This window comes from Pyxicephalus adspersus, chromosome 8 (assembly GCF_032062135.1).
Source record: "Pyxicephalus adspersus chromosome 8, UCB_Pads_2.0, whole genome shotgun sequence".
Taxonomy (NCBI): domain Eukaryota; kingdom Metazoa; phylum Chordata; class Amphibia; order Anura; family Pyxicephalidae; genus Pyxicephalus; species Pyxicephalus adspersus.
The window spans coordinates 19,726,070-19,753,974 of record NC_092865.1 but is presented as its reverse complement, the minus strand read 5'-3'; the positions used below and the strand labels follow the sequence as shown (position 1 = coordinate 19,753,974).

The 27,905-nt window shown below is 37.9% G+C and overlaps 3 protein-coding genes across 3 annotated transcripts in view; 2 read left to right on the top strand and 1 right to left on the bottom strand.

Annotated features, from left to right (window-relative positions):
- Positions 1–363, bottom strand: part of PARS2 (prolyl-tRNA synthetase 2, mitochondrial) — a 7,217-nt gene extending 6,854 nt beyond the window's left edge. Inside the window, exon 1 of the mRNA XM_072419700.1 lies at positions 299–363. The gene's annotated coding sequence lies outside the window, so the exon portion shown is untranslated. The remainder of the gene's footprint in view (positions 1–298) is intronic.
- Positions 364–374: 11 nt separating this feature from the next.
- Positions 375–11,956, top strand: TTC4 (tetratricopeptide repeat domain 4). The gene is made up of 11 exons (XM_072419701.1): positions 375–505; positions 1,342–1,454; positions 2,688–2,793; positions 3,541–3,702; positions 3,807–3,884; positions 4,503–4,627; positions 5,800–5,886; positions 6,868–7,064; positions 7,239–7,323; positions 8,213–8,295; positions 10,750–11,956. Exons 2-6 carry the CDS (start codon positions 1,350–1,352, stop codon positions 4,553–4,555), a joined length of 504 nt encoding a protein of 167 aa, XP_072275802.1. The 5' UTR covers positions 375–505; positions 1,342–1,349; the 3' UTR covers positions 4,556–4,627; positions 5,800–5,886; positions 6,868–7,064; positions 7,239–7,323; positions 8,213–8,295; positions 10,750–11,956.
- A 2,307-nt stretch (positions 11,957–14,263) lies between these two features.
- FAM151A (family with sequence similarity 151 member A) lies at positions 14,264–27,531 on the top strand. The gene is made up of 8 exons (XM_072419698.1): positions 14,264–14,889; positions 17,992–18,138; positions 19,884–20,033; positions 20,283–20,442; positions 20,535–20,762; positions 22,258–22,397; positions 23,753–23,890; positions 26,532–27,531. The coding sequence occupies exons 1-8, from the start codon at positions 14,775–14,777 to the stop codon at positions 27,200–27,202; spliced, it is 1,749 nt and encodes a 582-aa protein (XP_072275799.1). The 5' UTR covers positions 14,264–14,774; the 3' UTR covers positions 27,203–27,531.
- The last annotated feature ends 374 nt before the right edge of the window (positions 27,532–27,905 follow it).

Genomic DNA, 27,905 nt, shown 5'->3' with positions numbered 1-27,905 from the left:
TGGGGAGAATACACTTTCATCAGTGAAGCTGGGTGATCCAGCAAACCTGGAATGGATCTGGTCCAAGATTCAAAACATTCTGCAAATAGCAAATGACTTTGAAGAAATTGATTCCAGGTTTACTGGATCACCCAGCTTCACTGATTAAAATGTATCCTCTCCAGCCTTGAAGAGCTTTAATAAAGCAGACCCATACATTACTGTGCCTTCCATTCCCAGCAGCTGTAATAGAAAGCCCCCTCCTCCTATGAAGCGAATACAGAGCATAGCACAGCCTCCCCAGCATTGCCTTACTCACCATACACTCCACTGTCACTTCCAAGCTTAGCAATGACAAGAGCAACTTAACCCGGAAGTTCACACCGGACACTAGTGGGGGAAGAGGGAGCGTGCTGCACAGCCGGAAGCACGTGGGGAAAGAAGGACCGAGAACCGGAAGTGGAGAAGAGAGAAACATCTGAAGCATACAGGAACTCTGTGTCACGTTAGGAGATTACAGCTACAGGTATCAGAGCTTTGTTTAAATGTATAGAACTGGATGGTGTGGGACTACAAATCTCAGCCAGCAGGAAGACCTCCAATCTGGGATAGCCATGTGTCTTGTTTATAAGGGAGATGCTCAGTTTGTATGCTGATCACAAACATTTCTGTATGTTTTACAGGAATTCCCAGCTTACAATGTGAGGGTCTGTAGGCTGTGTACACACGTTCGATGGTTCTCCTCTGATTATTGTTTCAGGGCTGATATCAGATGGGAATCTGGCGTGTGTACAGCGCTCATTCAGGGATCTGTCCTGGCGATTCAGGGATCTACCAGGTCAGAAATGTAAGTGGGACAAGAACTGTGGAGGCATTGGAGGCAAAGCACAGGAGCTTGAATTTGATTCTAAAGTGAAATAGAAGCCAATGAAGAGAACTACAAAGAGATGCAGCAGAAGAGGAGCGGAGGGAAGGATGGATGAGTCTGGCTGTAGCTAGTTCCGACCATTCCTCACTTTACTACAAATATGTATTGGTTTGTGCTGGTGTCCACATTGAAAAGACTTTGGATCAGTAAAGGGAATTCTCCCTATTACAATAAAAAAACCTTCCATAGTCTGTAATACTTCCTCATTCTATGGTAACATAAGGCTTTAGCTTGTCTTAGCTGGTGTTACGCTATGCCATAAGGTAAATACGGGGTCTGCCATTGCTGGGGACACAGGTATAGGACTAATATATTTCAGGAACTACCCGGCAGTAAATTCTGATCTTTGTCTCTCTATTAGAGGTCACTTTAGTGGATGTCTGTATGTTATAAACCAACATGGACCCTCAGCATCATTTTGCTTATTTGTATAGTTGCAGCCATGGACCCGAAGCAAGAGGAAGAAGATGAAGTCATGGACCAGTTTATGGATAAATTCCGCACCCACAAATACAAGGGAGCCTTTAATGAAGAACGATGGGAAGAGGTACGAAGCGGGGTTGTGTTTGATAAGACAGCCAGCCATAATTTTCCTATGCAAGCCCCCAATTACACAAATATCTCAGACTTTGTGTGCTGTGTTCAGGACCAGGGGGTTTCCAACAAGGCCGAGACCTGCTCGCCTTTTTACATTTTTCAGTAACGGACAAGGGTAATTTTATTAGTTTTACAAGATGTCAGACAATTATTGACCTGTATATATAAGAATGAATTTAGACACAACTGATATGTAATATCTTTCCAACATGATCAAATATGAACTCCAGGGTATTGTTGATAAAATAGATATACCTTTGGTACAATGACATTAAATGCGTCTAACCAAAACCGTCAGTGTCATGATCAGCCTCCTATTAACCCCACGTGCTTTAGAACTGTGAGGCAAGAAGGCAGCAGTGTCATTCAGTCTCTGCAGCACTGCAGTGCATGGTCATTGAAACACTGGAAGCCTTCTGACAGGAGGAGAGGTTACAGCGATGACTTTATTACTGTGCTGCTGTTACTTTATTGACCAGTCCAAAGTTGACCATGCAAACCCTAAACAAGCTGTGTTTTAAAACATCATTTTGGTGACCTGACCTGCCTGCCAAGGGTGTCTGTATCATAAAACAGCTTAAACAGTATGGCAGACAGTTTTGTAATTATAGGGAGCCTTCTCTTGAAAAAAGAAGCCTTGCAGTACCAGAGTAAGTAAAGATGGAATATCACAATTTTAAAGAAGAAAAACCAAACCTTGAACCCAGCTTGTGATTTTTCTGGGAGATGCAGTGACATCACCACACTTGCTATAAAAAGGTATTTTGTGCACATAGTGCGGTAGAGCAATGACATCACCCATATGTTGTAAGCCATTAATATAAGTATTATTCTCTTGTCTCCCTATTATTTGACCAGAATTCATACTAAACATATTAGAAATACAATTCTGAAATTAGTCACTCAAAATTTAACAATCAGTGATGTTTTGCCTAGGAATTCTATATGCTACCTGATTAGCACTGTGAATCCACACATCATCCTCATAACTGTAGTTGTACTGCTTTGTAAGTGCAACATTCCTTATTTTAAATTTTAGCCTCCTATATTAAAATTACCTATATGTTTTTTTGATAACAAGAGCAAAGCATGAGATTATGTCCCTATCAAAAAGTCTAAATTTTTTTTGCATATTTTCTGTGAATTGTGAAATTTAGTGTTTTCTACATTTATTTATTTACAGGAATTTAATAAGATCCCCATGTTCATGAAGAAAGCCCCTGATGATGATACAGAGAAAACCCCAGAACTGGCCTGTCTGCAGTCAATTCTGACTGATGATCCTGAAGGTAATAAGATAAACTCAAATATGTTTCTGAGGTTGTCCCAGGAGGAGTCGGTTCCATAGCACAGTCCCCTCTCTACTCTTAATTTTATTAAAGCATATTTGAAGCCTTATCACAAACCTCTTTCATTTTGCATTTTAACATATATACAGGTAATGAAAATGTATCAATATATTTGCTGACCCACTTTGATTCCCTGTTATTTTTAGTTATAGCCGTAGCAAGCTGTTTCAAGCAAAGACACAAATTCAGTGCCTTGGTCTCACACAGGACCAACCCCATTCAATGGCTAGACCACAAAATAGAGGGAAATCAGTAGACAGTAGTCAAGAAATGCCTTTGCTACAGTGCCCATCCCTTTAAATTACCAGACCTGGATAAAGAGGACCACAGCAACCAATCGGTGTCTCTGCCTTATGCGCTTTCTGTCCTTCTTTGTAGACAGGCTAAACAATAGCAGAGAATCCATGAGCTGGTTGGTGCAGGAGAGTTCTTGTTACAAGTACTTGTTGGGGAGCAGTCAATTTTTGATTTAAGGTTCAATATACGCTTCAATATATGCTTCAATATACAGAAAATATTGTGCTGAAAGCAATATAATAATGTAGGAGGTGAGACAATGATACTGATATCATATTACCTTTGTAATTACCTATCATGCACAGTAACCATGTCCATAATGTACTGAAACACTGATTGTTCTTCAGCTAGGTGTCTTTGTCATCTTAACATGATGTGTTCTTGTAACAGAACTGGCCAGATTTTGTAAAGACGAGGGCAATGATTATTTTAAGGAGAAGAAATACAAGAAAGCAATTGAGGCTTATACAGAAGGCATCAAGAAAAACTGCAAAGACCAGGAGCTGAATGCGGTTCTGTACACCAACAGGGCAGCAGCTCAGTTTCATATAGGTAAGAAAAAAAAAAAGGCCCAATCTGCTTCCGAAGGAATTGCAGTCCACCAACCCCTTGTTCTACTGCCAAAAGTGTTCTCATTTGCTGGTGTCTTCTTACAGGTAACTACCGCTCATCTCTTAATGATGCAATAGCTGCAAGAAAACAGAAACCAGACCACCTAAAAGCCATAATTCGAGGTAATTCTTTTTTTCCACATTGTTCTACTTCACCCATCAAATGACTGACCAGTAATAGTCTGTGGAGTATTTGAATAGACAGGTGGGAATAGGCAATCTTATTCAGTACCAAACTGTTAAATAGATTGACCTTCACCTTGTCATGTAAACCTAGATCACCATGTTATAGAACAATGTGTATCCATGTAGAAATTAGGATGACTTTTTGTGCTCTAGCTACTAGTGCTCAACATAACATTACTCTGGGTAAATATAATTCAGAACCTCCACACTTTAAATTGAGCTTTATAATTAGAAAGTGTCCAGTTTTCTTTATCTGAAGTGCATACTATGGAGAGGATACACTTTGATCAGTGAAGTTGGGTGATCCATCATCACTGTTGAAAGTGTATCCTCTCTCCAGCCTTGGAGAGCTTTATTAAATCAGACCCCTTGCTTCATTAGGTAGTCAGTAACATTGATTTTACCTGTTACTGGGGGAATTTGTGGATGGTGCTAGAACTTTATCTTATAGCAATACCTGCAGTGGTCACTAGAATAGGAGGCAGCAGTCACTGGGACACAGACAACAGCAAAAAGTTTGCCCTTGTACTTACATTTATTTGTGCTGCATTTTAGGTGTTTTGTGCTTCATGGAAATAAAGAATTATTCAGAAGCTTTAAAGTGGTGAGATGAAGGTTTACGGATCAGCCCAATTGAGAAAAAGCTGCTGGAGATCAGAGCAAAAGCTGATAAACTGCAGGTAAAAGGAGTGTGTAACCTGAAGGTTGTATTACCTTTTAAATAAACAGGGAGGACAATGGCAGTGTTGGAGATTTGTAGTTTTGTTATTTCTCATTTTTTTCAGGACATGGTGTGGCTAGTAATCACATTTAACTGGACATTTTTCAGTTTTAATATCATCACAGAATATACACATCCATACAGATAGCACAGACACCTTCTTTTAAACATCAAAAAATGTGTCAAGACAGACATCGATTGCCTGAGAACAGGATGGGAGATGTGAAGAGTGTGGAACCTCACTGTTCTTTGGGAATCTGTACTAGAGCAGAGTACTACAAGATTATAAAAGTTGAAAGTAAAACTAGAAGAAAAAAGAAGAAAAAATACTTTTTTCCTAAAAACTGAATTTTTATTTAATTTCAGTTTTTAAGAAAAAAAGTTTTACCCTACAAAAGCTTGTCCTTTACCTTCTATCTTCTTCTAGTTCTACTGTTTTGTTCAGGCTGGGAACACTCTCTTTGAACAATTGGGTTGCTCTCCTTGGTGGAACTTACTGTTCTATGAAAGTTGAAATATAAGGTTCCTGTGGAACCTGGACTGCTGCAATTTCTCCTTTGACCTTGAAGCTTGACAACATGCTCACTGATGCAGGGGTTGTTTACAGGGGTAAGGTAAACATTAAAAAAAAATTTATCCTTTTTTGGGGCGTACGTTTTTCTCTTTTTAAGTGCAGGTGATTTTAGAAGGGGCAGGGGATCCATGAAATTTTACTGATGCTTCTATTTTAGTCGAAGGTCTGCTTGAAGAACAGGTCCACATCTCCTGATGCCTGGAGGGCAACTCCAATCAGGCTTTATATCTGTGAATTGGTGGGTTGGTAAGTGGCTAGTTTTCTATAACTGCTGGAGACACCAGTAGTGGGATTTACCCAAAGAGTTAATATTCCAAAATGTACATTCCTTAATTATTCAAATAGTCCGTGAGTGCAGATCTGTAAGGGGAATCTAACACCTTCATTAGGAGTTGTTTTCCCACTTTTGGCATACATTTTGAACACTCCTAAAACAGAACAAAATATCATTATCACAATTTTTTAGGTTTATTCAGTTTTAGACTATTGGTGTTTGGTCCTGTTGGGTGTAATAGTTGTATAGTGTATAAAAAATACAATTACTATTCTGCTTACAGAGAGCAGCGGACAGAGATGCCAGGAAAACGAAACAGGCTGAAAAGAAGAAACAGACAGAGAAGAACTCTCTGCTCAATGCCATACAGGTACACTGTATTTTCATACAGTGAGAAAAGTTCGGGTTTATCGATAATTGTAACTTTTTGAAGCCCGTACCAAAGTCGGGCTCAACGGTCGGGTGGTTAAAGGGCATTTTGGTAATGCATGCTAAATCATGTATGTTAACACTAGACACTGATGTATAGGGGGCCTATTGTGTTTTGAAGAAATTCTTCATTCAGACACTAGGTTTGTATACATTTGTCTGCTTCTGAATTGCATGTTTGCTTCTTTTTTTTTTTTTAAACGATATCAAGGTACATACAGAGAAAATAAAATAAAGTGATCATAACATACAGTTCAAAAAAGAACATACAGCAAGGTTAGGTTCTAACAATACATGTCTTCAAGCTTGTGGCTTAACAGCTAACGGCATAGGAATACAAACATTGTAACCAACCAGTTGTGCTGTATCAGTAGCAGGAACCATGATATCTTAAGGTTTTCAAAAACATTTTTATAGGAAAATAAAAATAAAAGAAGAACAAACAAATTAACTACTTAAAAAAATGAGTTAAGAATAAGAAAAAGAAAGAGAAAAAGGGAAGAAGGAAGGGGGGGGGGAGTGGAGTGGGCATTGACTAGTTATAGAGTCAATCACATCTCTGAAACAGTGGCAGAATGCAATTAGGCATCCATCCCAGTATACTCAGGTATCTAAGGGGGTGGTCGTAACAAACGGCAATATTCCTCAGTAGTGATAAAGTGGATCCAGTGGTACCAGGTCTGCATGTTTGCCTCTTACATGTCAGTCTGAATGCAAAACCAGCCTGAAGCAGATCAGAAACAATTACTCATCAGCATATCAGAAGTGAGTCTAAAGCAGGTCAAAACCAAGTCAGAGTAACAAAATTAATACTAAATATGTCTTGTTGTAAGCATAAAGCCCATGTAGACAGTTGTTTTCTTTTACAACAACTCATATATTTTGGCATTATGGCTGTATACTTTTTTTTCCTTCTATGTAGTCTCGAGGAATAAGGTTGCAAGAACAGAGGAGCGATGATGACGAGGAGACGCCGTATGATAATATTGCCTCCTCAGAGAATGCAACAGGAGCTCAGGTGGTTTTGGATGAAAATGGCCGTCTTAGCTGGCCGGTGTTGTTTTTTTACCCAGAGCACAGTCAGACAGACTTCATCTCTGCATTTCACGAGGACTCCAGGTAAATACGGACTGGCACTCTGATCTAGGGGTCAATGTAAAGATCCAGCCAAAAAAAATAAGTTTAAAATTTTACTGAGATTTAGTATCCTAAACATTTAAAATTATGCAGCCAGTATTGTTGCGTTTTCATAGATATAACCTATACCAAACACTGTTAATCCTTTTTTTTAAGGTTTTGTGATCATCTAACTGCAATGTTCTCTGAAGATTTGCCCCCATGGGACACAGAAAGAAAATACCTTGCCCACAATCTGGAGGTCGGTACAGAGTGAACATTTCTAAAGATATTTCAATAACGAGTCGAGGGGTCGCTATTTATATCTGTCTAAACAATCTGTTTCAAATAAATAACAATACATGTAGCATTGCCTTTACTCCTCTATAACATTGTAGGCCTGTCTAGGGAAATGTTCAAACTACTGGTATTTTAACCACTCTTGTTCACTTACTGTCAATTACTAGGTACCCAGGCTTGGTAAAAGGCAGCTCCCCAATGTTTTTTCATGTATTTGCAAGCAGCTGCATAGGCCTAGCAAAGCAGAGTTTTTTTTTTTTGTTTAATTTTATCGCAACCACTAATTAGCTATATGGGGTGCCATTTTACCCCTGGTCAGTGCATGTAATCTCTGGAAAAAAAAACATGCAGCAACTTCTGTCTCCTACCACCTACTGTTTAAAGGATAAAGAGGAGATCCATTTTCTGTAATATTAGCGGTTTATGGTGGCAAACTAACTTGCAAATCCCACTAATCTAAACATGCCCAAGACATACAAAAAGAAATTAAAATCCTGCATCCTTTGTCAACTTTTTAATCAAAATAGACATATTCTCTCATTTAGTCTCTAGATAAGGCTATACATACAACAATTATATGATGAGCATCTGCACTGGGAATACAACAGTGAGTCATATACTAAAAATTCTGATAAATGTAGCACATTTTGATTTCCTAGTCAAATTACTTTATTCCCATTATGCAATGTTTGTCAAACAGGAAATTATTAGAAGACAATCTTTATATTATCTACATTTATTCAAATGTTTAATATCATTGATGAAACAGTAATATTCAGATTATTGTGTATGACCATTTTTAACTCTGTACATTATTTTGTTGTTTAGTAATTATGTATCCATCTGTGTAGGTTTACTTTGAGGATGAAGACTCAGAGTGCTTCTACCAGATAGATCCAGAAAGGACCCTGCTGGAAACCATGCAACACAGCAGGTGAGGTGGAATATGATATCTATCCATCATGCTACCCTAAGTAATTATCTTTGTAAACATTAGCTTCTCTTGTTCTCCAGTTGGTAAAGCCCTTTGAAATTTTTAGTTCCAATTGGCCGATCACATTCAAGGTGCTTTTAGAAAGGTGCACATTGTACAGGTCAAAATAAAAACAGCCTGTCCACTGCCAGCATGTTGCAGAGAAGAACCCTTGTTCTCTGTGGGGAAGCTGAGGTTTGGCACCTGCTGTGAGCCGTAGCTCTTCAATAAGCAGAGAGAATGAGAGTTTTCCTAAATTTAGAACTCTGCCTTTGACTCAGCAGGGGGAACTCAAGCGCTGACTTCTTTTTAATAATGTCACAAAACTGGACTACAGAAATATGAAACATAATCCCCCCAATTCTTAAAACAGAAGCATTTTGGTTTTGCACTAAAGAAGTAAAAAGCAGTAATGGCTTTCTTTATAAAACCGTGAATCTGACATTCCCTCGAACATTCCCTTGTGGGAATCTTCCAGGTTCATGTGTTTCAGTGGCAGTAATTTATTTCCACCAGGGGATGTGAGATTCCCTGTTTTATAAATAGAGCTCTAAATGTTTAGATTTCTTATGTTGTTAAAATGTTCGAAATACCGAACTAAAGGGGTGTCCTTGGCCCCCACCAATAAGATAAAAAATATATTCTTTTAACATTTACTGGAATAATGCTGGGAACTTATTCATTTGGTATGAACAGTCCAACACTTTAGTTCATTTTTTTCATATATCATCCCCAGAATATGTTAATGGTTTCTAATAAATGGCTTCTCTTGAGAAAGACTACACTGACGTGTCTCTCATACCAATCATCTTCTAAAAATCCTAATTTCTTGCCTGTTTAAGCTGAACTCCAGGCCAACAACAAATTATGCCATTATTAACTAAAAGTTTATAAAATTTTTTAATATGACACATTGGTGTAAGTACGCGATTTTGACTTGTTATCAGTCCCTTATATTTTCTTGTACAGCTGAGCTCAGACTGGGACAGAAAAGTGCATTAAAAGGACTAATCTGATGTGCTGCAGATTAATTGTTTAAAAATATTCTTGCAGGAGAGAGTGGAGTGAACAGTTGGATTATTAATGTGCTATTTCTGTATCTTCACTGTCCAGTCACAAGCTAAGGACAAGGATGACACTAAGGTTGTGTACACACACTCAATTATTGTCGCTGGAAACGATCTTTCATGATTGTTTCCAGCAACAAAATACTGAAAGAAGAACAAACGAGCATTTTGCACACAGCGCGGTTCTGTTCTATGGAGAGGGGAGGGAGGAGAACGAGCAAGTGGCACCCCGATGTGCTTTCCCCCCTTCACTTCTATTGTTGCTGTTCATCATCAGTCATTCATGGATCTGTTCTGACCACAGTGAGCGACCTCTGTAAACTTGTCAAATTCTCCCCCAAGATGAGCCCAACCATTGAGCGAGAATCATCTATTGTGTGTGTGTATAACCCAAGCTGTATTGGTTAAATGCAGTGGAGAACCATTACGGGAATAGCTATTTTTTCGACAACTGGATTGACTATGTATTTATCTCAGGACTACATAAACAATACTAAAACTTTTAAAAGTAAAAAAATTCTTTGAACCACCTAGTAAGTCATTGACTCATAACAAGTGTTCGGACAATGAAGTCAGAAATCCTGACTTGTTTTGGGTCTGTGCCTAAGTTTGAATCTAGATGTTTTACAAGACCTGCCAGCAGCTAGAACGTATTAATGGGGTTGGAAATATTAGCAATGGTGGTTTTCTCATGACACATTCCCACTTTATCCCCTTGCATCTCATAGCATCAAGCCTTATTCTGTGAGTACATTTGGAAGTGTTGCAGAAGTAGCAGCACTAGTGCCAGAGGATAGATATGTTATGGTGCTTTATTGACAGTGACTGAAAGGTTATAGTCAAGTGGATGGCCATGCATGAGGATTCTTCTAAATTTGGCCTGGGCTTCCTGCATTGAATACACCCAGGCATCTCATGGATTAAAGATTTGTTTTCCTTTTTTTTTTTAATGTGATCACTAGTGGCTCATTTTTTACCAGTCATTTAATGGTCTACACTTTGACTTCATTCACACTGATGTCCATTTGATTTGTTGCAGAAGATAAAGCTGGTCCAAGCTAGGTTGCTCTTTTACAATGTTTCCCAATCAGGGTTCCTCCAGAGGTTGCTTGGGGTTCGTTGAGCAATTAACAATTAGTGTCTCTCAGTTCAGTTTAAGTGACCCCAATACAATTTTTGGCTATCTGTATTGGTGGCATTTTTCCCACTAGCCAGTAATGTAGGATGCAATATTAAAAGTTGTTTCAAAGGTTCCTCCATGTCAAAAATATTGAGAAAGTCTGCTCTATTATATTCTGTATTATTTTATTTTTGGTTAACCTTGTTGTGTGTATTTTTATCTCTACAGATTCCGTGTAAAAGCTGGAACACCATCTTTCCTAATATTTGTGAAGCAATCTCCTTTCTGTATAAAATATTTTTCAGATAAGAAATTACAGAGGATACACTAATTTCACCTTAAATATTTAAAAACATATAATGAGCTTTGATCTGAATTATAATGTATGTCATGCTGGTGTGCTATTGCTATATGCTATGGTGGACATTGAGACTGAAGACCTTGGAAAAGCTTGGCTTGGTAATCTATCTTCAGCAGTTGCTGCACATTAAAAATATTTAAAAAATATAGTTTTATACATAAGTTATTTACCACTAGTAGATTTGTCCTAAACTGACAGCGACCATAATGTACATGTATGCTTTGATCTTCCGTACACATACACTGTGACCGACAGATTTGTTTGTATGTCAGTGCTGAGACCAAAGAACAATAGAGGATTTTCTGGACATTTCATGCTTTATTAAATCAACTTTATTTCCAATATTGTTGCTCTGTTTTAGCCATTGTTTTCAGAATTATCCTCAAACTGACAACTACTTGACACTTTATACTTGTAGCATAAAATTTAGAACGTCATTCACTATCTGTAAAATATCAGTGAAATGCAGTTTAAAGTGTATGTTCTGCCAATTTTTTTTAAATTCAGCTTTGGTTAGAATTAAGATGGATTAGTGGCCCTGATAATGCTATCCAGATCTGAAATTAAGGCTCATTATACACTTTACAATGTCTGTGGAATAAGCTTTACATTTACTAACACTATACCATACAAAGACTTATCAAACCTTTCAATTATTTCAAGGATTGTCACGAGGGTTCCTCTAGAGGTTGCTAGGGGTTCCATGAGCAATGAGCAATTAATGCCTCTCAGGTCAGTTTAAGTGACACCATAATCTTATGACTGTCTCTAAGGATGACATTCTTCCCACTGGCTAACAATGTAAGAGGTATTCTTCCTACTGACCACCTCACTAATGGACTTGGAGCTGTGGATATAGTAATTATAGAAGGGGTTCTCCAAAGACCTGAAAGTTATTTCAAGGTTTCCCCATGTTAAAAAGGTCAGGAAAGGCTGAATTGTTTTATTTTCAATCGGGCAAACTCCAGTTAAAAGACACATTTTGGTAGATCTAAAAAATGTTATACAATCAGATTGTAATCCTCTGTAATCGTATTATACCCCCTTATTCTACTAATAAAAAAGTCTTTTACCTATGTCTGTGTTGCAGATATTCCCATATCCTGTCTAGCAAAACAGTTGTCACTGGGACAAGAAGTTTAGGGAAATCTCTCTATTGGAGCCCGGGGTTAGCAAGTAAACCTGACTGTTGCCAATACCTCTTCTATTGTTTTCAGAACTAAACAATTGGATTATTCTATCTGGCGCTAAAAATTACATGTTGACTCTTTAAGGGAAAACATACTTTTGCCTTTTACCTCTTTCATGCATCATATTTGTAAGGAACACCAGAGCACCTTCATGGCATTCTAGATGTTTGGTATCTGCAGTATCCTTTTATGGCCACAAGATGTCCCCAGAGGGTGGACAATACACGAGCCTCTTTCTGCACTGTCCTAGCTATGAAAAGTATTAGTTGGTTCAGTTCAGCAGTATTTAGTTCTTTTCTCCCTTATTCATTTAGGTATTTTTTTTCTGTACACTGCAGTGCTGTTGGCCAACACACTATATGCAGGTTGGACTAGTTTCTATAATATTATTATGCTGAACCTGTGAAATTATTCGTTGGCTATATGAAAAGTTGGCCAAGTGATTATTAATAATATACAAGATTTATATATTGTTAACATATTACGCAACACTGTACATTAAATACGAGTTGCAAATGACAGACAAATACAGACAGTGACACAGGAGGAGGAGAGGACCCTGCCACGAAGAGCTTACAATCTAGGAGTATCACACAATAGGAGGGAAGTGATAGAAAGAAATCATTGCATGTCTGCACCCTCTATCCAGAATGATTTGTATTATAAGTAGGATATGAAAATCCTTTCTGTTTTACCAAAGCAGTACTGTGCATTGTGCTAGTTTATCTGAGGGTACGGTGGTACTGATGTAGGAGAAAACCCATGCAAACACAGGGAGAACATACAAGCACTTTGCCGATAGTGTCCCGGCCAAGGTTCAAATCTGTGACCTAGCGCTGCAAAGACGAAAGTGGTAACCCCTGAGCCAACTGTGCTACCTTAACCTTATAGGGTATACCTTCTGTATTTGATCATTTATAGTTAGAAAACCGACCTTCACATAGGGCCTGATTTATTTAAGCTCTCTAAGAGTGGAGAAGAAACACTATCCTGGATGAAACCTGGAATGGATTTCATAAAATCATTTGCTATTAAAGTCAGGATTGACATAAGAATGTACTCTTTGTGGTACAGTTGAATCATTTATTAACCCCTCTAGTGGTAATCCTGAGTCACACTCACGCTTTTAACTAAAAAAAAAAACGCTGTCCCCCGGCGTCCTGGTCCCCGCAGGTCCTGGGGACACGTCCTCCTCCTCCAATCTCCAGCCGCGAAGTGCGGAGACGAGATCTACGGGGTTTACCGGTGACGTCGGTGCGGGACGTAATATGCTACTATACAGTTACATTACATGTTTAGATATTTTTTTTAATAGATTTTTGTTTTTTAAAGTTTATTAATAAATTTAATAAATATCAGTGAGTTATGTCTAAGAATTACAGCCTACAATGAAAAATACATTTCCATGCAAAAAATTGTACCGCTTTTTGCATGGAAATTTTGAGGGAATTAGACTGCTAGGGAGGTTAAAGCTCCTCTACTGGTTGCCAACAAAGACAAACTCCTCCACCCAGCTCTAACTCATATAGAAAAATCCTAAAATGCTCATTTAGATTCCTAAATCTGCAGTCACGTGATGTTCCAGTTTCAAATCTTCTATCAGCTGCTGGTATAGGAGGAGGGGATCCATCCTTAGTTGTGTACATACCTGCATGACATGGATAATTTATACTGATTGTGTAGCAGAGGCGACTTTTCATGATCCAGAAGAAGATAGTTTTAATAATAAAAAAAACATTGAGGACTGGTCAGCATGTGCACATCTGCAGAGCTGGATTACCAGTCCCACACCGGGAAATGACTCTGATGATGGATCCAATGGACTATGTATTACACGTATAAATCCATGCAGCACAATGTATAAAAAACAAAAGTCAATGGGCCTGACTGATCAAAGCTCTCCAAGACTGGAGAAGAAAGACTATCATGAGAGAACCTAGGTCATCCCCCAAACCTTCAATGGATCTGGGACAAGATTGAAAACATTGCCAGCTAGCATTGAAATATTTTTAATAAACCTTAGTCTATCTTCTCCAGTCTTGGAGAGCTTTAATAAATCAGGCGCAATGAGTACAAAGGGGTGAAAGTAGCAGTGGAAAGGGTTTCACCTTTTAAGTCGGGGGACTGTATTAAATCTTGAGATAATATATTTTTTTATTCTTCTTTAAAATGTGTGCCTATTAATGATATTGTGTGGCTTCCCTTTAAGGTGAAGTTTTAGAAAGCCATACTGATGTGACCCTCTGGTTTACTATTAACAAAAACACAACTAATGAGCCATGATTTTTCTGGAAATCTCCTTGTCGTAAAGGTGTGCAGTAAGCTGTAATTGGAGCCGGGTGATGCTGGGTGTACTGAAGTTCATGATATCATTACATACACGCTATCTATTGAAAAGGAAAAGGGCTGAATTTCTGTGCTGTAATGGGAAAGAATGCCGAAGCATAAGTTCCAAGGGCAGAGTTCTAAGCGTGTATCTTGTGTCGACCATAGAACAGAGCTGTTGTTAAACGGAGGGGCAGCTGGAGATTTTCCTGTAATGTGAGAAGACGCCTGAAAAGGGCAGAACATTTATTGTGGTCTTAAATAAAGGACGTGGAGAGTAATAGGGTTCATTTACATCCATAGGAAGGGTCATCATCAACGGACCGGAGAACCCTCTAACAGCCCGAAGTTACAGAAGAAAAGTTGTTCAAGTCAAGATGAAGCGTTGCGGTTTGTCGGATCTAAGAACCATAGCCGGAGTTTGTGTGTTTGTGGGGGTGTGTGTCACAATAGCTGCTCTCTGCTTAACTTTGGGACAGCCTCCAAAAAAAGGTAAGGATAGATAAGCGTCTATCTATGTATGATGTACTGTATGTTGGCCATCGTATACATGGTTATGGCACCAAATCAGAACTGTATTAATACTTAATAGGAATGGTCCTGGATGAAGTGAACCTTCTCCATAATCTGCTCCAAGACATAGCAGAAAAAAAAAGAATTGTTGTTACTGAGAGAAATGGTAGCCCCCATGCTTTGTACTAGAATAGTCATTTTTGTTTTAGTTATGTCCAAAAAACGTAGTTCTTGTATATACACAGGTTCTCTTGTCTTTTTAGGATTGTTGTGGTATTCACTGCTTCTATGTACATATTAGTTCTCCTCCTCCTTAACGATCACCACTTGGTTTAGTAAAGAATTCTTAATCTATTGTCATGCTGCAAAGCTCACCCGGACATCAAGGACCTTGCTGGCTGCTGGAGAGCCCCATGATAGTCACCCACAACTGGATCCAAGCCTTAAGATAGCATTTGTTATTATTATACAGTATTTATATAGCACCATCATATTACACAGCGTTGTACAAAGTCCATAGTCATGTCACTAACTGTCCCTCAAAGGAGCTCACAATCTAATGTCCCTACTACAGTCATATGTCATTATTGTAGTCTAAGGTCAATTTTAGGGGGAAGCCAATTAACCTAACTGCATGTTTTTGGGATGTGGGAGAAAAACCGGAGTACCCGGAAAAAAACCCACACAGAAACCGCGGAGAACCTGCAAACTTCATCCAGAAGTTTCATTTTTCTTCAGAAGTTTCTTCATCCATTCAGTTTCAAGCTTCATCCAGTGTCCTGCCTGGGATTCGAACCTGGGACCTAGTGCTGCAAAGGCCAGACTGCTAACCCCAGAGCCACTGTGTGTAACTTGTGTACTTATGTGACATAGAGTTTTAGAAAAAAACACCCATTTTTGTGTGGTTGATCAATATACATGTACAGTATATCTGACCGAGGGGTTGGGCAATCTCTAGTCTTATCATCAGACAGTAAGGATTTTGACCACCAGCCTGATTTTGCCGCACACCATAGAAGACAATGAGGCCAAAGCACCGAAAAAGGGTGTTTTGTTGGGTGCTGTACAAAGTTGATGATATATTTGTTATCATATAACAAATATCGCTAATTAAGTCTAACCTTGAACCTTGCCCATGCACTGACAAGCGAGACATCCTAACACATCTGCTGTGGACTTTAGGCCGGGCTATTCATGCTAGGTATCAAATCTGAGAAATGTGCACAGGAGGCGGCTGTGCATCTATTACCAACCACCAAAACAAATATCCCATTACACACAATGAAGTTTACATCTTCTTTTCTCTGTAGAGTAGGAGCAATGATTTGGGCTGGTGGGAATCCATCCCAGTCAATTGACCTTCCAAAGGTGGTCATATAATAGTAATATAGGTAATATAGGGGAGCCTACAAATATAGATTTTCTAGGTACGAACCATAAATGAGCAGACAGGACAAATGTTTTTGGCCCCTCAGTTATACATCCATGTGGATACAATGTGGATTAGCAATACAAAAACTGCATCATGATTTGTTTCCCTGTCTGTTTCCTGTAGTAATAATTTTGAGATAGTTTTATAGGTGGAAAGTTTGGGGCTTATTTAGAGTCCATGGTGATGGTCTTTGACATCAGTTGAAGGCACCAATTTGAAACGTTTTTGGGATCATTTAGAATTTATTGAAAAATGTATTAGGTTGGCATTTGCACTTGTTTCGTCAAATACATTTTTTCAAGGAGTTAATAAAAGTTTGCCTTACTTTGTAAGTTCTTAGACTGAGACTAGACTGAGGAAAATGTAGGCTAGCATTGATGGGCAACATGAAGCATGAAGATTTTGACTTTCTAAAGCCACTGTAAGTTTAATACAACCTAGATAAGCTGTTGCACAGAAACATCATCTCCCTGTATAAGTCAGAATCCAAAAACAAAGCAATAAAGTAAATTTAAGGGTGTGAATATAATAAAATCAACACGTTTATTGTTATAAATAAAAAGTGTATATCTTTAAAAACATATCACAGTTTGCGTTCTCGTTACTAAATCAATGTTTAGAAGGTAAGGGTGTCCACATATAATTATTTATTATTATTACTATTATTATTATTATTATTAATATTATTATTAATAATAATAATAATATTAATAATAAACAGGATTTATATAGCGCCAACAATTATGCAGCTCTGTACATTAAATAGGGGTTGCAAATGACAGACGAATACAGACAGTGACACGGGAGAAGGAGAGGACCCTGCCCTGAAGAGCTTGCAATCTAAGAGCTTTTTGTAATGTAAAGACCTCTAACCACTATGATATGATCTGAGAAAGCTACTTAGATGAGCCAAAAAATATGTTCAACATTACAGAACAAACCCAGATGAAAGTGACTAACATCTCATAGCCATTGAAAGTCAATTTTCAGGAGACAAAAAAGCACAAAAAATATATTTTCAACTGTAGTAACACTTGATGTGTTTTGTGCAAAGCACTTCTTCAGGAGTGCCAAATAGTACAAAACTGCTTAAATTAACCAAGAACCATGACAAAAAACAATTACTACATCAACAATATTATAATTTCAAAAAAGACATATTGTAAAAAAAAAACATATTCTGCACAACTAAGTCTATTCAAAATGTACAAAAGTTTTCTCTTTAGATGCACTTTAGCCTGATGCATATTTTTACTAGAGTATGGACCAGGCCAGACAGCTAACAATTTTACAAGAAAAGGATCACAACGACAGGTTTCTTATACCTCTCTGTACAATTTTCCTTTAAAGTTTAAGAAAACTTTTTAACAAAGTTTTCTTACACTATTGCCATGAGTTGATATAGCCCAGTTCAGGGCATCTGGCAACCATTTCATTTCATTGTTGTTGATCACAGATACATTTACACAACCCTTAGGTCTTTTGTAGATGTTCAGACAGGGGGTTTAAGTCACTGAACAATTTAAACAATTTATACTTAGAAGAAAGAATTTAATCTATTCATTGAAAATTAATCTTTTCTTCATCAATATAAATTTTAAAAACTTGCTTTAATTTCTTAGTTTAAACTTTTATAATTTTCTCATCAGATTTCAAGCCAGGACCGGAGATCAGCACCGGAGGAGATATGTTAGACTATCTAATGTCCATTGGGCAGATCAAAGCTAAGGATGGGTTACTCGTCACCTGGTATCATGCAGCTAATAGTAAGACCCAAATGCAGGAAGCCCTGAACAGTAAGTATGTTTTACATTCTGAGTGCAAGTTATCATAAATTGCATTTATTGACAATGAGCTGCCAACACACCACAACACACAAAAAAGTCCATGTGTCTGTTTTTAAAATCACTCTGCACAAATAGTACAATTCTGTTCCACATGGTACAATGCAGTGTATGTGGGTGCATTTCCAAGGTATGTTGGGATTCCTAACCCCAGCAATTTTTGTTTGAAAGAAACGTGACTTTTTCAGCAGTCTTCTATGCAGACCTCTCCTTGCTCCGCTGGTGGCGCGGGGCAGGCATTCTTTTATATTCTATAATATGTTAACGCTGCTCAATCCGGGATACTGCAAGCCCAGGCTGCATAATGGCCCTGATTTCAAAAGTTCTCTAAGACTGGAGAGGATAGATTATCATGGCATCCAGAAAACCGGGAATGGATCTGATCCAAATCCTAAAACATTTGCTAACTGATAACTCTCATGATAGTCTATCTTCTCCAGACTTCCGGAGCCAAATTCAATCAGGCCCAATGATGTATGAAGGATGGCTAGTGTAAGCAAACTTATTTTTTTTAAATGCTTTTTAAAAAAAAACTTTACATACTAAAGCTGCGTACACACTTCCAATTTTTGTCGTTGGAAAGGATCTTTCACGATCCTTTCCAACGACAAGGGAGTGCACGATGCATGAACGGTGCTGTACATACAGCAGGAGAGGGGAGTGGGAGAGCGACGGAGCGGCACCCTGCTGCGCGCTCTCCCCTTCCCTTTCATTAGGATCGGCTGTCGTCCATCGTCCGTGGATCCGGCAGGTCGGACGATGGACGACACCGACTGTACACACGGCAGATTTTCGCACGATAATTGGCCGATGCCGATTATCGGGCGATAAAAATCTGACGTGTGTACGTAGCTTTAGACTCTGCTTTTCACAATGCAGCTCAATGGTCCTTTACATCTTCTTTTCTCAATGTAAGTCTATGAGTCATGACACTCATTGAAAACAAATATTCTGCCATGTGATTGATATTATATTTCAACATTAGGTAAGTCATTGTACTGGGTAATGTGACCCAGCCTTTTGTGTCTTTTCTACTGTATAATTTCCACATTTGCATTAAAAGAAATACAGACCAAGTGAAAGTCACAATAAACATTATTATTGTTAATTTGTATTTATTTAGCACCGCCATATTACGCAGCACTTTACAAAGTCTATAGTCATGTCCCTACCATAGGTATATGTCATTAACACAGTCTAAGGCCAATTTGGGGGGGAAGACAATTAACATGTTTTTGGAATGTGGGAGGAAATTTTGGAGTACAGGGGGGAAACCCAAGCAAACACAGGGAGAACCTGCAAACTCCATGCAGTCCTGGACGAGATTCGAATCTGGGACCTAGCGATGCAAAGGCCAGAGTGCTAACCACTGAGCTGCCTTGCTTTTTTATAAACACTGTAGGAACAACCTAAAATAAGCAAAAATATTACATTGCTTTTCCTTTCAAGACCTATTGTGGCATTATATAGAAAACATTCTGTTGAGTATAGGTTTTCTTGTTGCGTGTTGAAAGGTTTTAATGCTACCTATGCCCCAATTAGAGAGATTTTCAGTTCTTTATATAAACTTGTAATTTTTTTTCGTTGGCAGTCATGTAGCAATGATGCTAATAGCAATGTCTGACACCGTTATATTAACTAATATAATATAGGTGAGGAATCACCTCCAAATCTTATTACTTTGTACAACTTTGCAGGTGGTGTCATGGTCTTGGAAGCTGACGTCAATATTCAGGGACTTGGGACAGTCAATGAGACGAATATTCCCATCATGGCTCACCCCCCTGATATATACAGTGACAATACTCTGCAAGAATGGCTGGACTCTGTAATGCTTTCTTCTAAAGGTATTATTCAGGTCTTTATGTTGCTTGTATATTCTATGACTACTATTGGCTATCTGTAGAATAAAGAAGGTTATGGTGCTAAAAATGGAGCAATGGCAAGTTCCTTAAAATATATGTAAAGTCTAACAAGGAAAAAAAAAGAATAGCATCACATCTAAGGATGGTTAAGCTGCAGATGTTAAGTTTTTATATTTGGGTTTAGTCTTGTATGTATCACTGGTACAATTTTAACCTTTTTTATATAAACAGGCATCAAACTGGACTTCAAGAGTATTGAAGCTGTCAGCCCATCACTTGACATATTGCTAAAAAAATCAGCGGAGATGAAAATCAACCGTCCCGTGTGGATAAATGCGGACATCCTGCCCGGACCCAACGTCAACCATGAGTTGGGAGTCAATGCCACGCAGTCAGTATCTTGAAAACATAGGGAGATATTATATTCAAGTTAGTAGAAACACCAATGAAAGATTGTATTGTAACTATGATTTATCGTTGCAGGTTTCTGAATTTGATCCAGAAGAAATTCCCAGATATCACAATTTCTCCAGGCTGGGTAACGCTGTACCTGCCACCGATTATCTCCAATAGAACATACACCAGAGAAATGATGGTGAAGATGTACGACCTAGTGAAGGATCTGCCCCAGAGAATCACCTTCCCTGCTCGAGCCGTCCTGACCCGCTCTGCCTGGCCTCACTTCGACTGGTTACTGCAGCAGTCTGACCGGTAACAAGCAAAATATTATAAATGTCCGGTAAAACAAGGGTTATATTTGGAGTATAGGTGCTACACCAACCTCTCATCAGTTCTGCCAAACCCAGAATTTTCATGAATCCATCAAGGGAACAATAAGGCCGTAAGGGTAGCTACCTAACACTGCAACTGTGCTTATGTCAGAAAGTTCCCAATAAATAGAATGTTATATTATCCACTGTAGTCCAAATTTTAAAATTTGTTTATATATAGAATGGATGGGTCTGCTTTAAATTTTGCAATATGAAGATGGAAGTGACTATTATGTATATAAAAATATACTTTTTGCATATTAGAGACAGCAATTGGTATAACGGGTGTATTTCTGATTATCTTGCTTTACAGATAGGTAAATAAAAACAATGACCTGTTGATCAGGTTATGCCCAAAAGTGAGTGATCTAGCCCAACATTTATGAAAATGAATTACCATTAGGTTGTACTCCCCTTGTGACTTCTGAAAAGGTTCTGTTTTATTATTCCCATTGGACAAAATTCAGGGACATCAGTTCCAATGGCTGTTGCATATGTCTGCCATACTCAGGATGGAGTTGCTTAGTCAGGACACAGACATTGCTATTCCTTCATCCTTGTCCAGGTCACTTCTCCATTGTTGGTTCAACACCACAAAGATGTATTATCCCCATGACTGCCCCCATTTATTTCCCATTACCTTTATATAGCGCAAACGTATTACACAGCGCTGTACATTAAATAGGAGTTTCAAATGACAGACAGACAGAGACAGTGACAGGAGGAGGAGAGGACCCTGCCACGGAGAGCTTACAATCTAGTAGGTGGGAGAATTTACACACAATAGGACGGCAGATATGTAGTGGTGGGAAGTAGTGAGGGTTTATGAGACAGAAGAAGATGGGTAGACGAGTTTGAAATGATGGGTTCTCAGTGCTTTTTTAAATGAGCAGAAAGTCAGAACGAGCAGAATAGGACAAGGAAGACCATTCCAGAGAATAAGAATGAAAAAAATATTTACAAAATAGATCTCTTTTATACGGAAAACTGAATGTGCTCTCTAAAATCAACTTATAAGACCCTCAAGTGTTAGGCTACGTACACACATCAGATGATTCTCGTCTGATTATCGCCTCTGGGCTGGTATTGGAAGAAAATCTGGCGTGTGTACACGCTCGTCCGACGTCGTTCATGGATCCATCCTGGCAAATCCACAAATGACAAACAATCGTAATTCAAGTGAGGGAAGAGAGCGCAGTGGGGTTCCGCTCGTCCTCTTCATAAAGAAGAATAGTGCTGTATGTACAGCGGTTGTTCATGCATCTTTCAGTCTTTTGTCGTTGGAAAGATCCTTTCCAACGACAAAAATCTGACATGTGTAAGTAGCCTTATACCTCATCAATGGTACATTCATAGCAGTATGGCTGTAATAGTTGAAAACATATAGACTGTTGGTTCTCAGTGATCTAAGGATTGTTTTTTCGTTTCCTGCACAGGTTTAGCCTTACTTTATGGCAAGGCAGCTCAGACCCACTTACCCTGGACGACCTGTTGTTCATTCGAGATAACAGCGATCCTGAGAAGATCTATTATGACATCTATGAACCTCTCTTATCGGAATTTAAACAGATAGCATGTAAGTGTCGGTCCAGAGTCTGTAGTGTGACAAGAAGAAGGTGAATCGTTTACCTTTAAAATATGATCAGTGTTTAAAGGGAAACAATTGTGTTCAGTTACTACACATTTTACGTATGAAAGTACCATTTAAAGCAGAAGTATTATATAAAAAAATACTTAGAGATCGGGATTTTCATCGGCAGATATATACAGTCTCATTTTATTGTGCATTGTGGTGCACCAAAAAAGTTCCCTGTTCACAATAAATGGGTTTCCCTAACACAATGTACAATAACATATGATTGGGCCATTACACATTTTTCACGTTTTTTTTAATATCCTTAAATATGTGTGGTTAAGGAACAGCCAGGTATGAAATATCTTTAAAAGTATGTCCATATTGCCAGCTCTCATTTTCTTTATGAAAGGTTTTCTTTATATTGGCTGCTTCTAAGTTGCCTAAAAGATTTGGCAGAACTCCATAATACAATACATTTAAAGAAAAAAGAAAGAAATCATCCAAAAAATCATCATGAGTCATTCAATCTGTTCTTGTACACTCTGCACTTTACTGTCCATCTCTAACAAACACAAAGGGCTCTTTTTTAAAACAGGAAATCTAGCATTCCCTCAAACATTACCTGGTGGGAATCAATTACTGCCATTAAAACATGTGGACCTGGAAGATTCCCACCAGGGAATGTTTGAGGTAATGTCTGATTCCCTGTTTTAGAAGTAGAGCCCATCTCAGTGAATGTAAATTTTCTCCAAAAATGCTCCTGTTTATCTGAACCTATGACTGGTAATAAAATCCAAACCAACATTTCAGAATTGTAAACCTGTAAAATTGTGAGGGATGGGGTATGCTTACTATTATACTTATCATACAGCAATGAAAACGTTTATAGAACCCATTGAGATTAGATTCCGTTTCAACATATTTAAACATTTCTACATGCCTATAGATAAATATGATAGGCTTGAATGGAGAATAAAAAGAATACCAGATCCCCAATATCTGAGGTGCATATTCCCTAAAGTTTATTTTATAATTGTCACTCAATCTGGAACACCTGATTCTAATATCATAGATTTGAGGTGGTGGCAAATGTAGGAATGTATTTACTTTTTAATGTAAAATTAGCCTTTTTATTTATTTGTATTATAAGAATGAATTTGCCATAATAATCTTAAGATCTTTTGTACAAATATATTGTTTATCTGTAGACACAGTTTCAATAATTGAATGTTTCATTGTATGGATATGCTAAAAAAAAACTGAACAATCTGTATTAGGTGTACTTTCTTTTGCAGACAACTATATGAAGTCAATTAATGTAGGTTTGGTACTTACACATATTCTTTTTTAATTAGTGAATTCAAACAGGAAGAAATTATTCTATTCCGGTGGCAGTCTGCGATTGTATTTCCATCCCGAGGACGATGACGGAATTCTTGTGAAATGGTTTGACGCTGAGGGTGACATGTCAGCATTGCGGAGTCTCCTACAAAGTAAGAAGAGAGTTTGTGATGATGTTTGGGATCCTTAAATTACACTCTAAAATCACACTCCATACTGACCAGTACCCCTTAAAAGAGGAAGTGCACTGCTTGTGTATTTTATAGAGTTACCTTTTATCTAGTTACAGGTAGGCCCCCAGTTAAGGACATCTGACATATGGACCACTCCTAGATATGAATGGGCTTCCCTGCTCGTTTGTGTGCAGGACAGAGGCTTGAGGGGGGCTGTTTGCATGACTTGCAGAGGAAATCTTTTGCTAAACACAGCTGAGACTGAGCTCTTTTGGAACATCTTGTAACTCTTTAATGACCAAGACAAACTCTGCAGTTGTTTCTTTCTGCATATCAAAGCACAGCTTGCTCCAGAAGTTAATGAATATCTAGGCTCCATAAAGATTTTTTTGTTTGTTTTTTTGCTTTGTTTGTGATTAGCTCACAGTGAGGATTTTATACAGTAACTGACACCACGCTGCCTAATATAATGCTGAGACAAACATCTCTCCTAATTCCATTTATTAAAATAATGTACCTGTTCTGACTTACATACAAATTCAACTTAAGAACAAACCTACAGTCCCTATCTCCTATGTAATCAGGGGACTACCTGTATATTGAAATATGAATGCATGGAACTAACAGAAGTTCAGGCACCCAATGCACACACCAAGTACAACAAATATACAATTTAGCATGTAAGTTGGTAACATCTGTACAGCATGGAGTTGTGAAAAAGGCAGTGTATCCAGTAAAAAAAGTATTGTAGTGTATTGGCAGACCCTTCAAACCTAATAGGCTGCCTTAAACCCAATTAAATGTTCAGTTTAAATCAGCTAAGTACATTCCAGGTGCATCAAAACAAAAAGCGTGCAAAGAGTCCATTGGGATCTTTGCATTGTGATAACACATGAGATACATTACCACAATGGGCCTGATTTATTAAACCTCTCCAAGACTGGAGAAGATAGACTATAATGGGGGAACCTGTGTGATCCAGCACACCTGGAAATATCTAATAATATAATTATCACACATATTCAGAGTTTTTTTTTGATGAACTGAAATATAGAAAGAGAGAGAGGGGAGAGGGCAGCTAAGTTGTTCCTTCATCATTTTATTTCTACACAACCTATTATTATTTTGATTTTCATATATATAGTGGAAGTGGAGGTAGGAAGCGCACAGTTTGTTAAAATCTGTACAAATCTGCTGGATCCGCCTTCATACTTCTATTTGCAGCCATTCCAACGGTCACTTAAGAAGAACTCATGGAAAGAATTTATAAAACATTACATATTAAGAACATGTGTTTTAGAGCTCAGGCGCCACAGTTTTCTTTCCTGTTATAAGCTTCAAGTATTTGCTTAAATAGGGAAAAAGAGTACACATATTACATTCTCACTATGCAACTTTTGAATAAATGTCAGAAAAATATCTTATAAACAGAAGAAACAATCCAAAGTGATAATTGTATGGTGTGTGGCTGGCCTTCCCATCTGCTTACGTATAATGTAGTCATTACGAAGCTTATTCAATTACTGTTTTATTTCTTTTTTCCACTAGGTATAAATATTTTGAGTCACAGGGTTAAAATTTCTGTACAATGCAAACAAAACATAAACTAGCCATATATAAGCTTTATTTTATAATTTTATTTCTTCATCTTGTTTGATATAAATGTTAAATGTCAATTGAAAATCAGTCTACCAAACCACCACCCTTCAGCCAATGCACTCTCAATTCGTCAATATTGGTTAAATGCAACTTGAACAAGCTCTCTATTGATGAAGATAAACATATGTAGCCATACACCAATATCGGATCAAACAGGAATTGATTAAGAGGTCACAAAAAGTCAGAAATTTCTGCTTCCGTTGAATTTTTAATCCACACTTAAATTGCTTTTGGTAATGAGTTATTAATTTCAGGAAAAAATACTTTATATACTTGAATATAAACTAATTCAAACATAAACCGAGGCACTTGTTTTTACTTGAAAATGCAGAGAAATTCAAGTATAAACCTGTGGTTGTAACTGCTAACATGCCAATAAAATGAACTAATGGGCCAAAAGCCAATAATATTTACATGAATAAATACATCCATGATATGCTATTTTAAAAACTTACGGTACTTAAAAAGAGGAAAACATGAAAATCACATGGGTTCAGCCTTTATATCTTCTTCCCTCTTTTTACAGGTGATGTTGCACTTTTGAGTTGTTATGATTGGTCACTTACGCTTTTAAATGATCTTCTGTGTATTATAGTTGGCCGCTGGTAGATGGTGTTGTGTTCTTTTGCAAAGTGTGAAAATTCTTTAATAACAGCTATAATGTCTGTGACGGCAAGAGCTTGTTACATACTTTATATGAAGACACAGCCCCATCTACTGGTATGATTCATGTATAAACCAAGATTCTTTTTCTAATGTCATCTAATGAGAGGAAAAAAAACCTTGATTTATTTACAATAAACAATTGAAAATTCTATTAAATTAACAATTTAACTGCTTGACTCAATGGGTAATTGACCTGTGTACATTGGTGACAGTAGTTACCAGGACACCAAATAAAAAAGCACTTATGTTCTTATGTGTATCCTTTCACACAGTTACAATTTTCTCTGTGTTGTAGGTGACTTTGGAATGCTCACATTTCAAGTTGATGTTCAGTCGGTCAACTCCACTCTTACACCAGTGGCAGTGTTTGCCGAGTCCCCAGCTACGCTTCCACTGGAAGACTGTCTGAAGCTGGTAGCAGCTGCTGCCAACCCATGGGGGGTTTATCTAAAACCCAAAGATCAGGTTTCTCTGAATGAGACCTTGCACCTACTGAATAGGCTGAACAGGGATAAAATGCTGTATATTCCCGTGTGGATCAGCATGGAGCTGTCTTACGGCAGTTTCAGCACACCAGGATATATCAAAGGAGAAGATTTTATTAACAGCGTCAACGACATCTTCCCAGCTGTCACCATTGCTCCTAGATGGCCTCCAGAGAATTTGAATAATGGATACACAGACCAAATCATACAGGATATGCTGAAGCTCTTTGAAGGAGTGTGGCAGGATGTGTCCTTCCAGCTCCAGGCAGTGCCTCTTGGCAAGGCTTGGCTAAGCACCGTCCATCTTTTAAAGGCCTCCCCTATGTACACACTTACAGTGGAACATACAAAAGACCAGGGGGCATTTATGGATGGATACCATGGCTTGATGGCCATCAGAACACACACCGCAAATGGAGTTTATTTCAAACTACCCCAAGAATATCGCTCTTCCCTTATGACAAGTATTTACTCCACGTAGAAGAAACATATTATGATATCTGTAATGGACATATCATTTTTTTTTTTAAATAACCTGCACAAACTCTTTCCAATTTCTCTCAATGTGTTAACATATTTTTCACAGTTGATTATCTGGATAAAGAATGGACATTTAGACAAAAGAATTATAGATGAATAAGGTTGTAGTTGAGGAAGGGAACTTGAGTGCAGTCAAATGCATCGTTTTAATGGAAAATGTTGGCAGTTATGTTCATTTAATGTATTGAAAAAAAATTGATTTAACTCTGACCTTTCAATGTAATAGTGTACAAACCTTCACAATAAAAGCCAATTTTATCTAAAAACTGACTTTTTAAAGGAGTGCCAGAAATTAATAATTAACTTGCATTCATATTCAGGTGGGGAACTGTTAAATGAGGACTCTAGGCAAAGAGTTAAATCCACAGTTGGCTTATGTATAAGGAAGCTAGAGGAAGATTACCATACCTAACATGCTTCAGGTTCAGGCAGGTGGATACTGCATTATTTGCAGCTTCCTATGTTACCTACATGCTGTCATTGTAATGCTACAGGTTCCTTATCTAATGAATAGCAAGTTCATCTGGTAAATACTGAATAATTGTATTACCATGCTGACAGTCCACATTACAAGACTGGCTAAACAGGATGAAAAATCCTTTGTCAGGAAAAACCATTTTACATAATAGCTCCCTGCCCTGAGA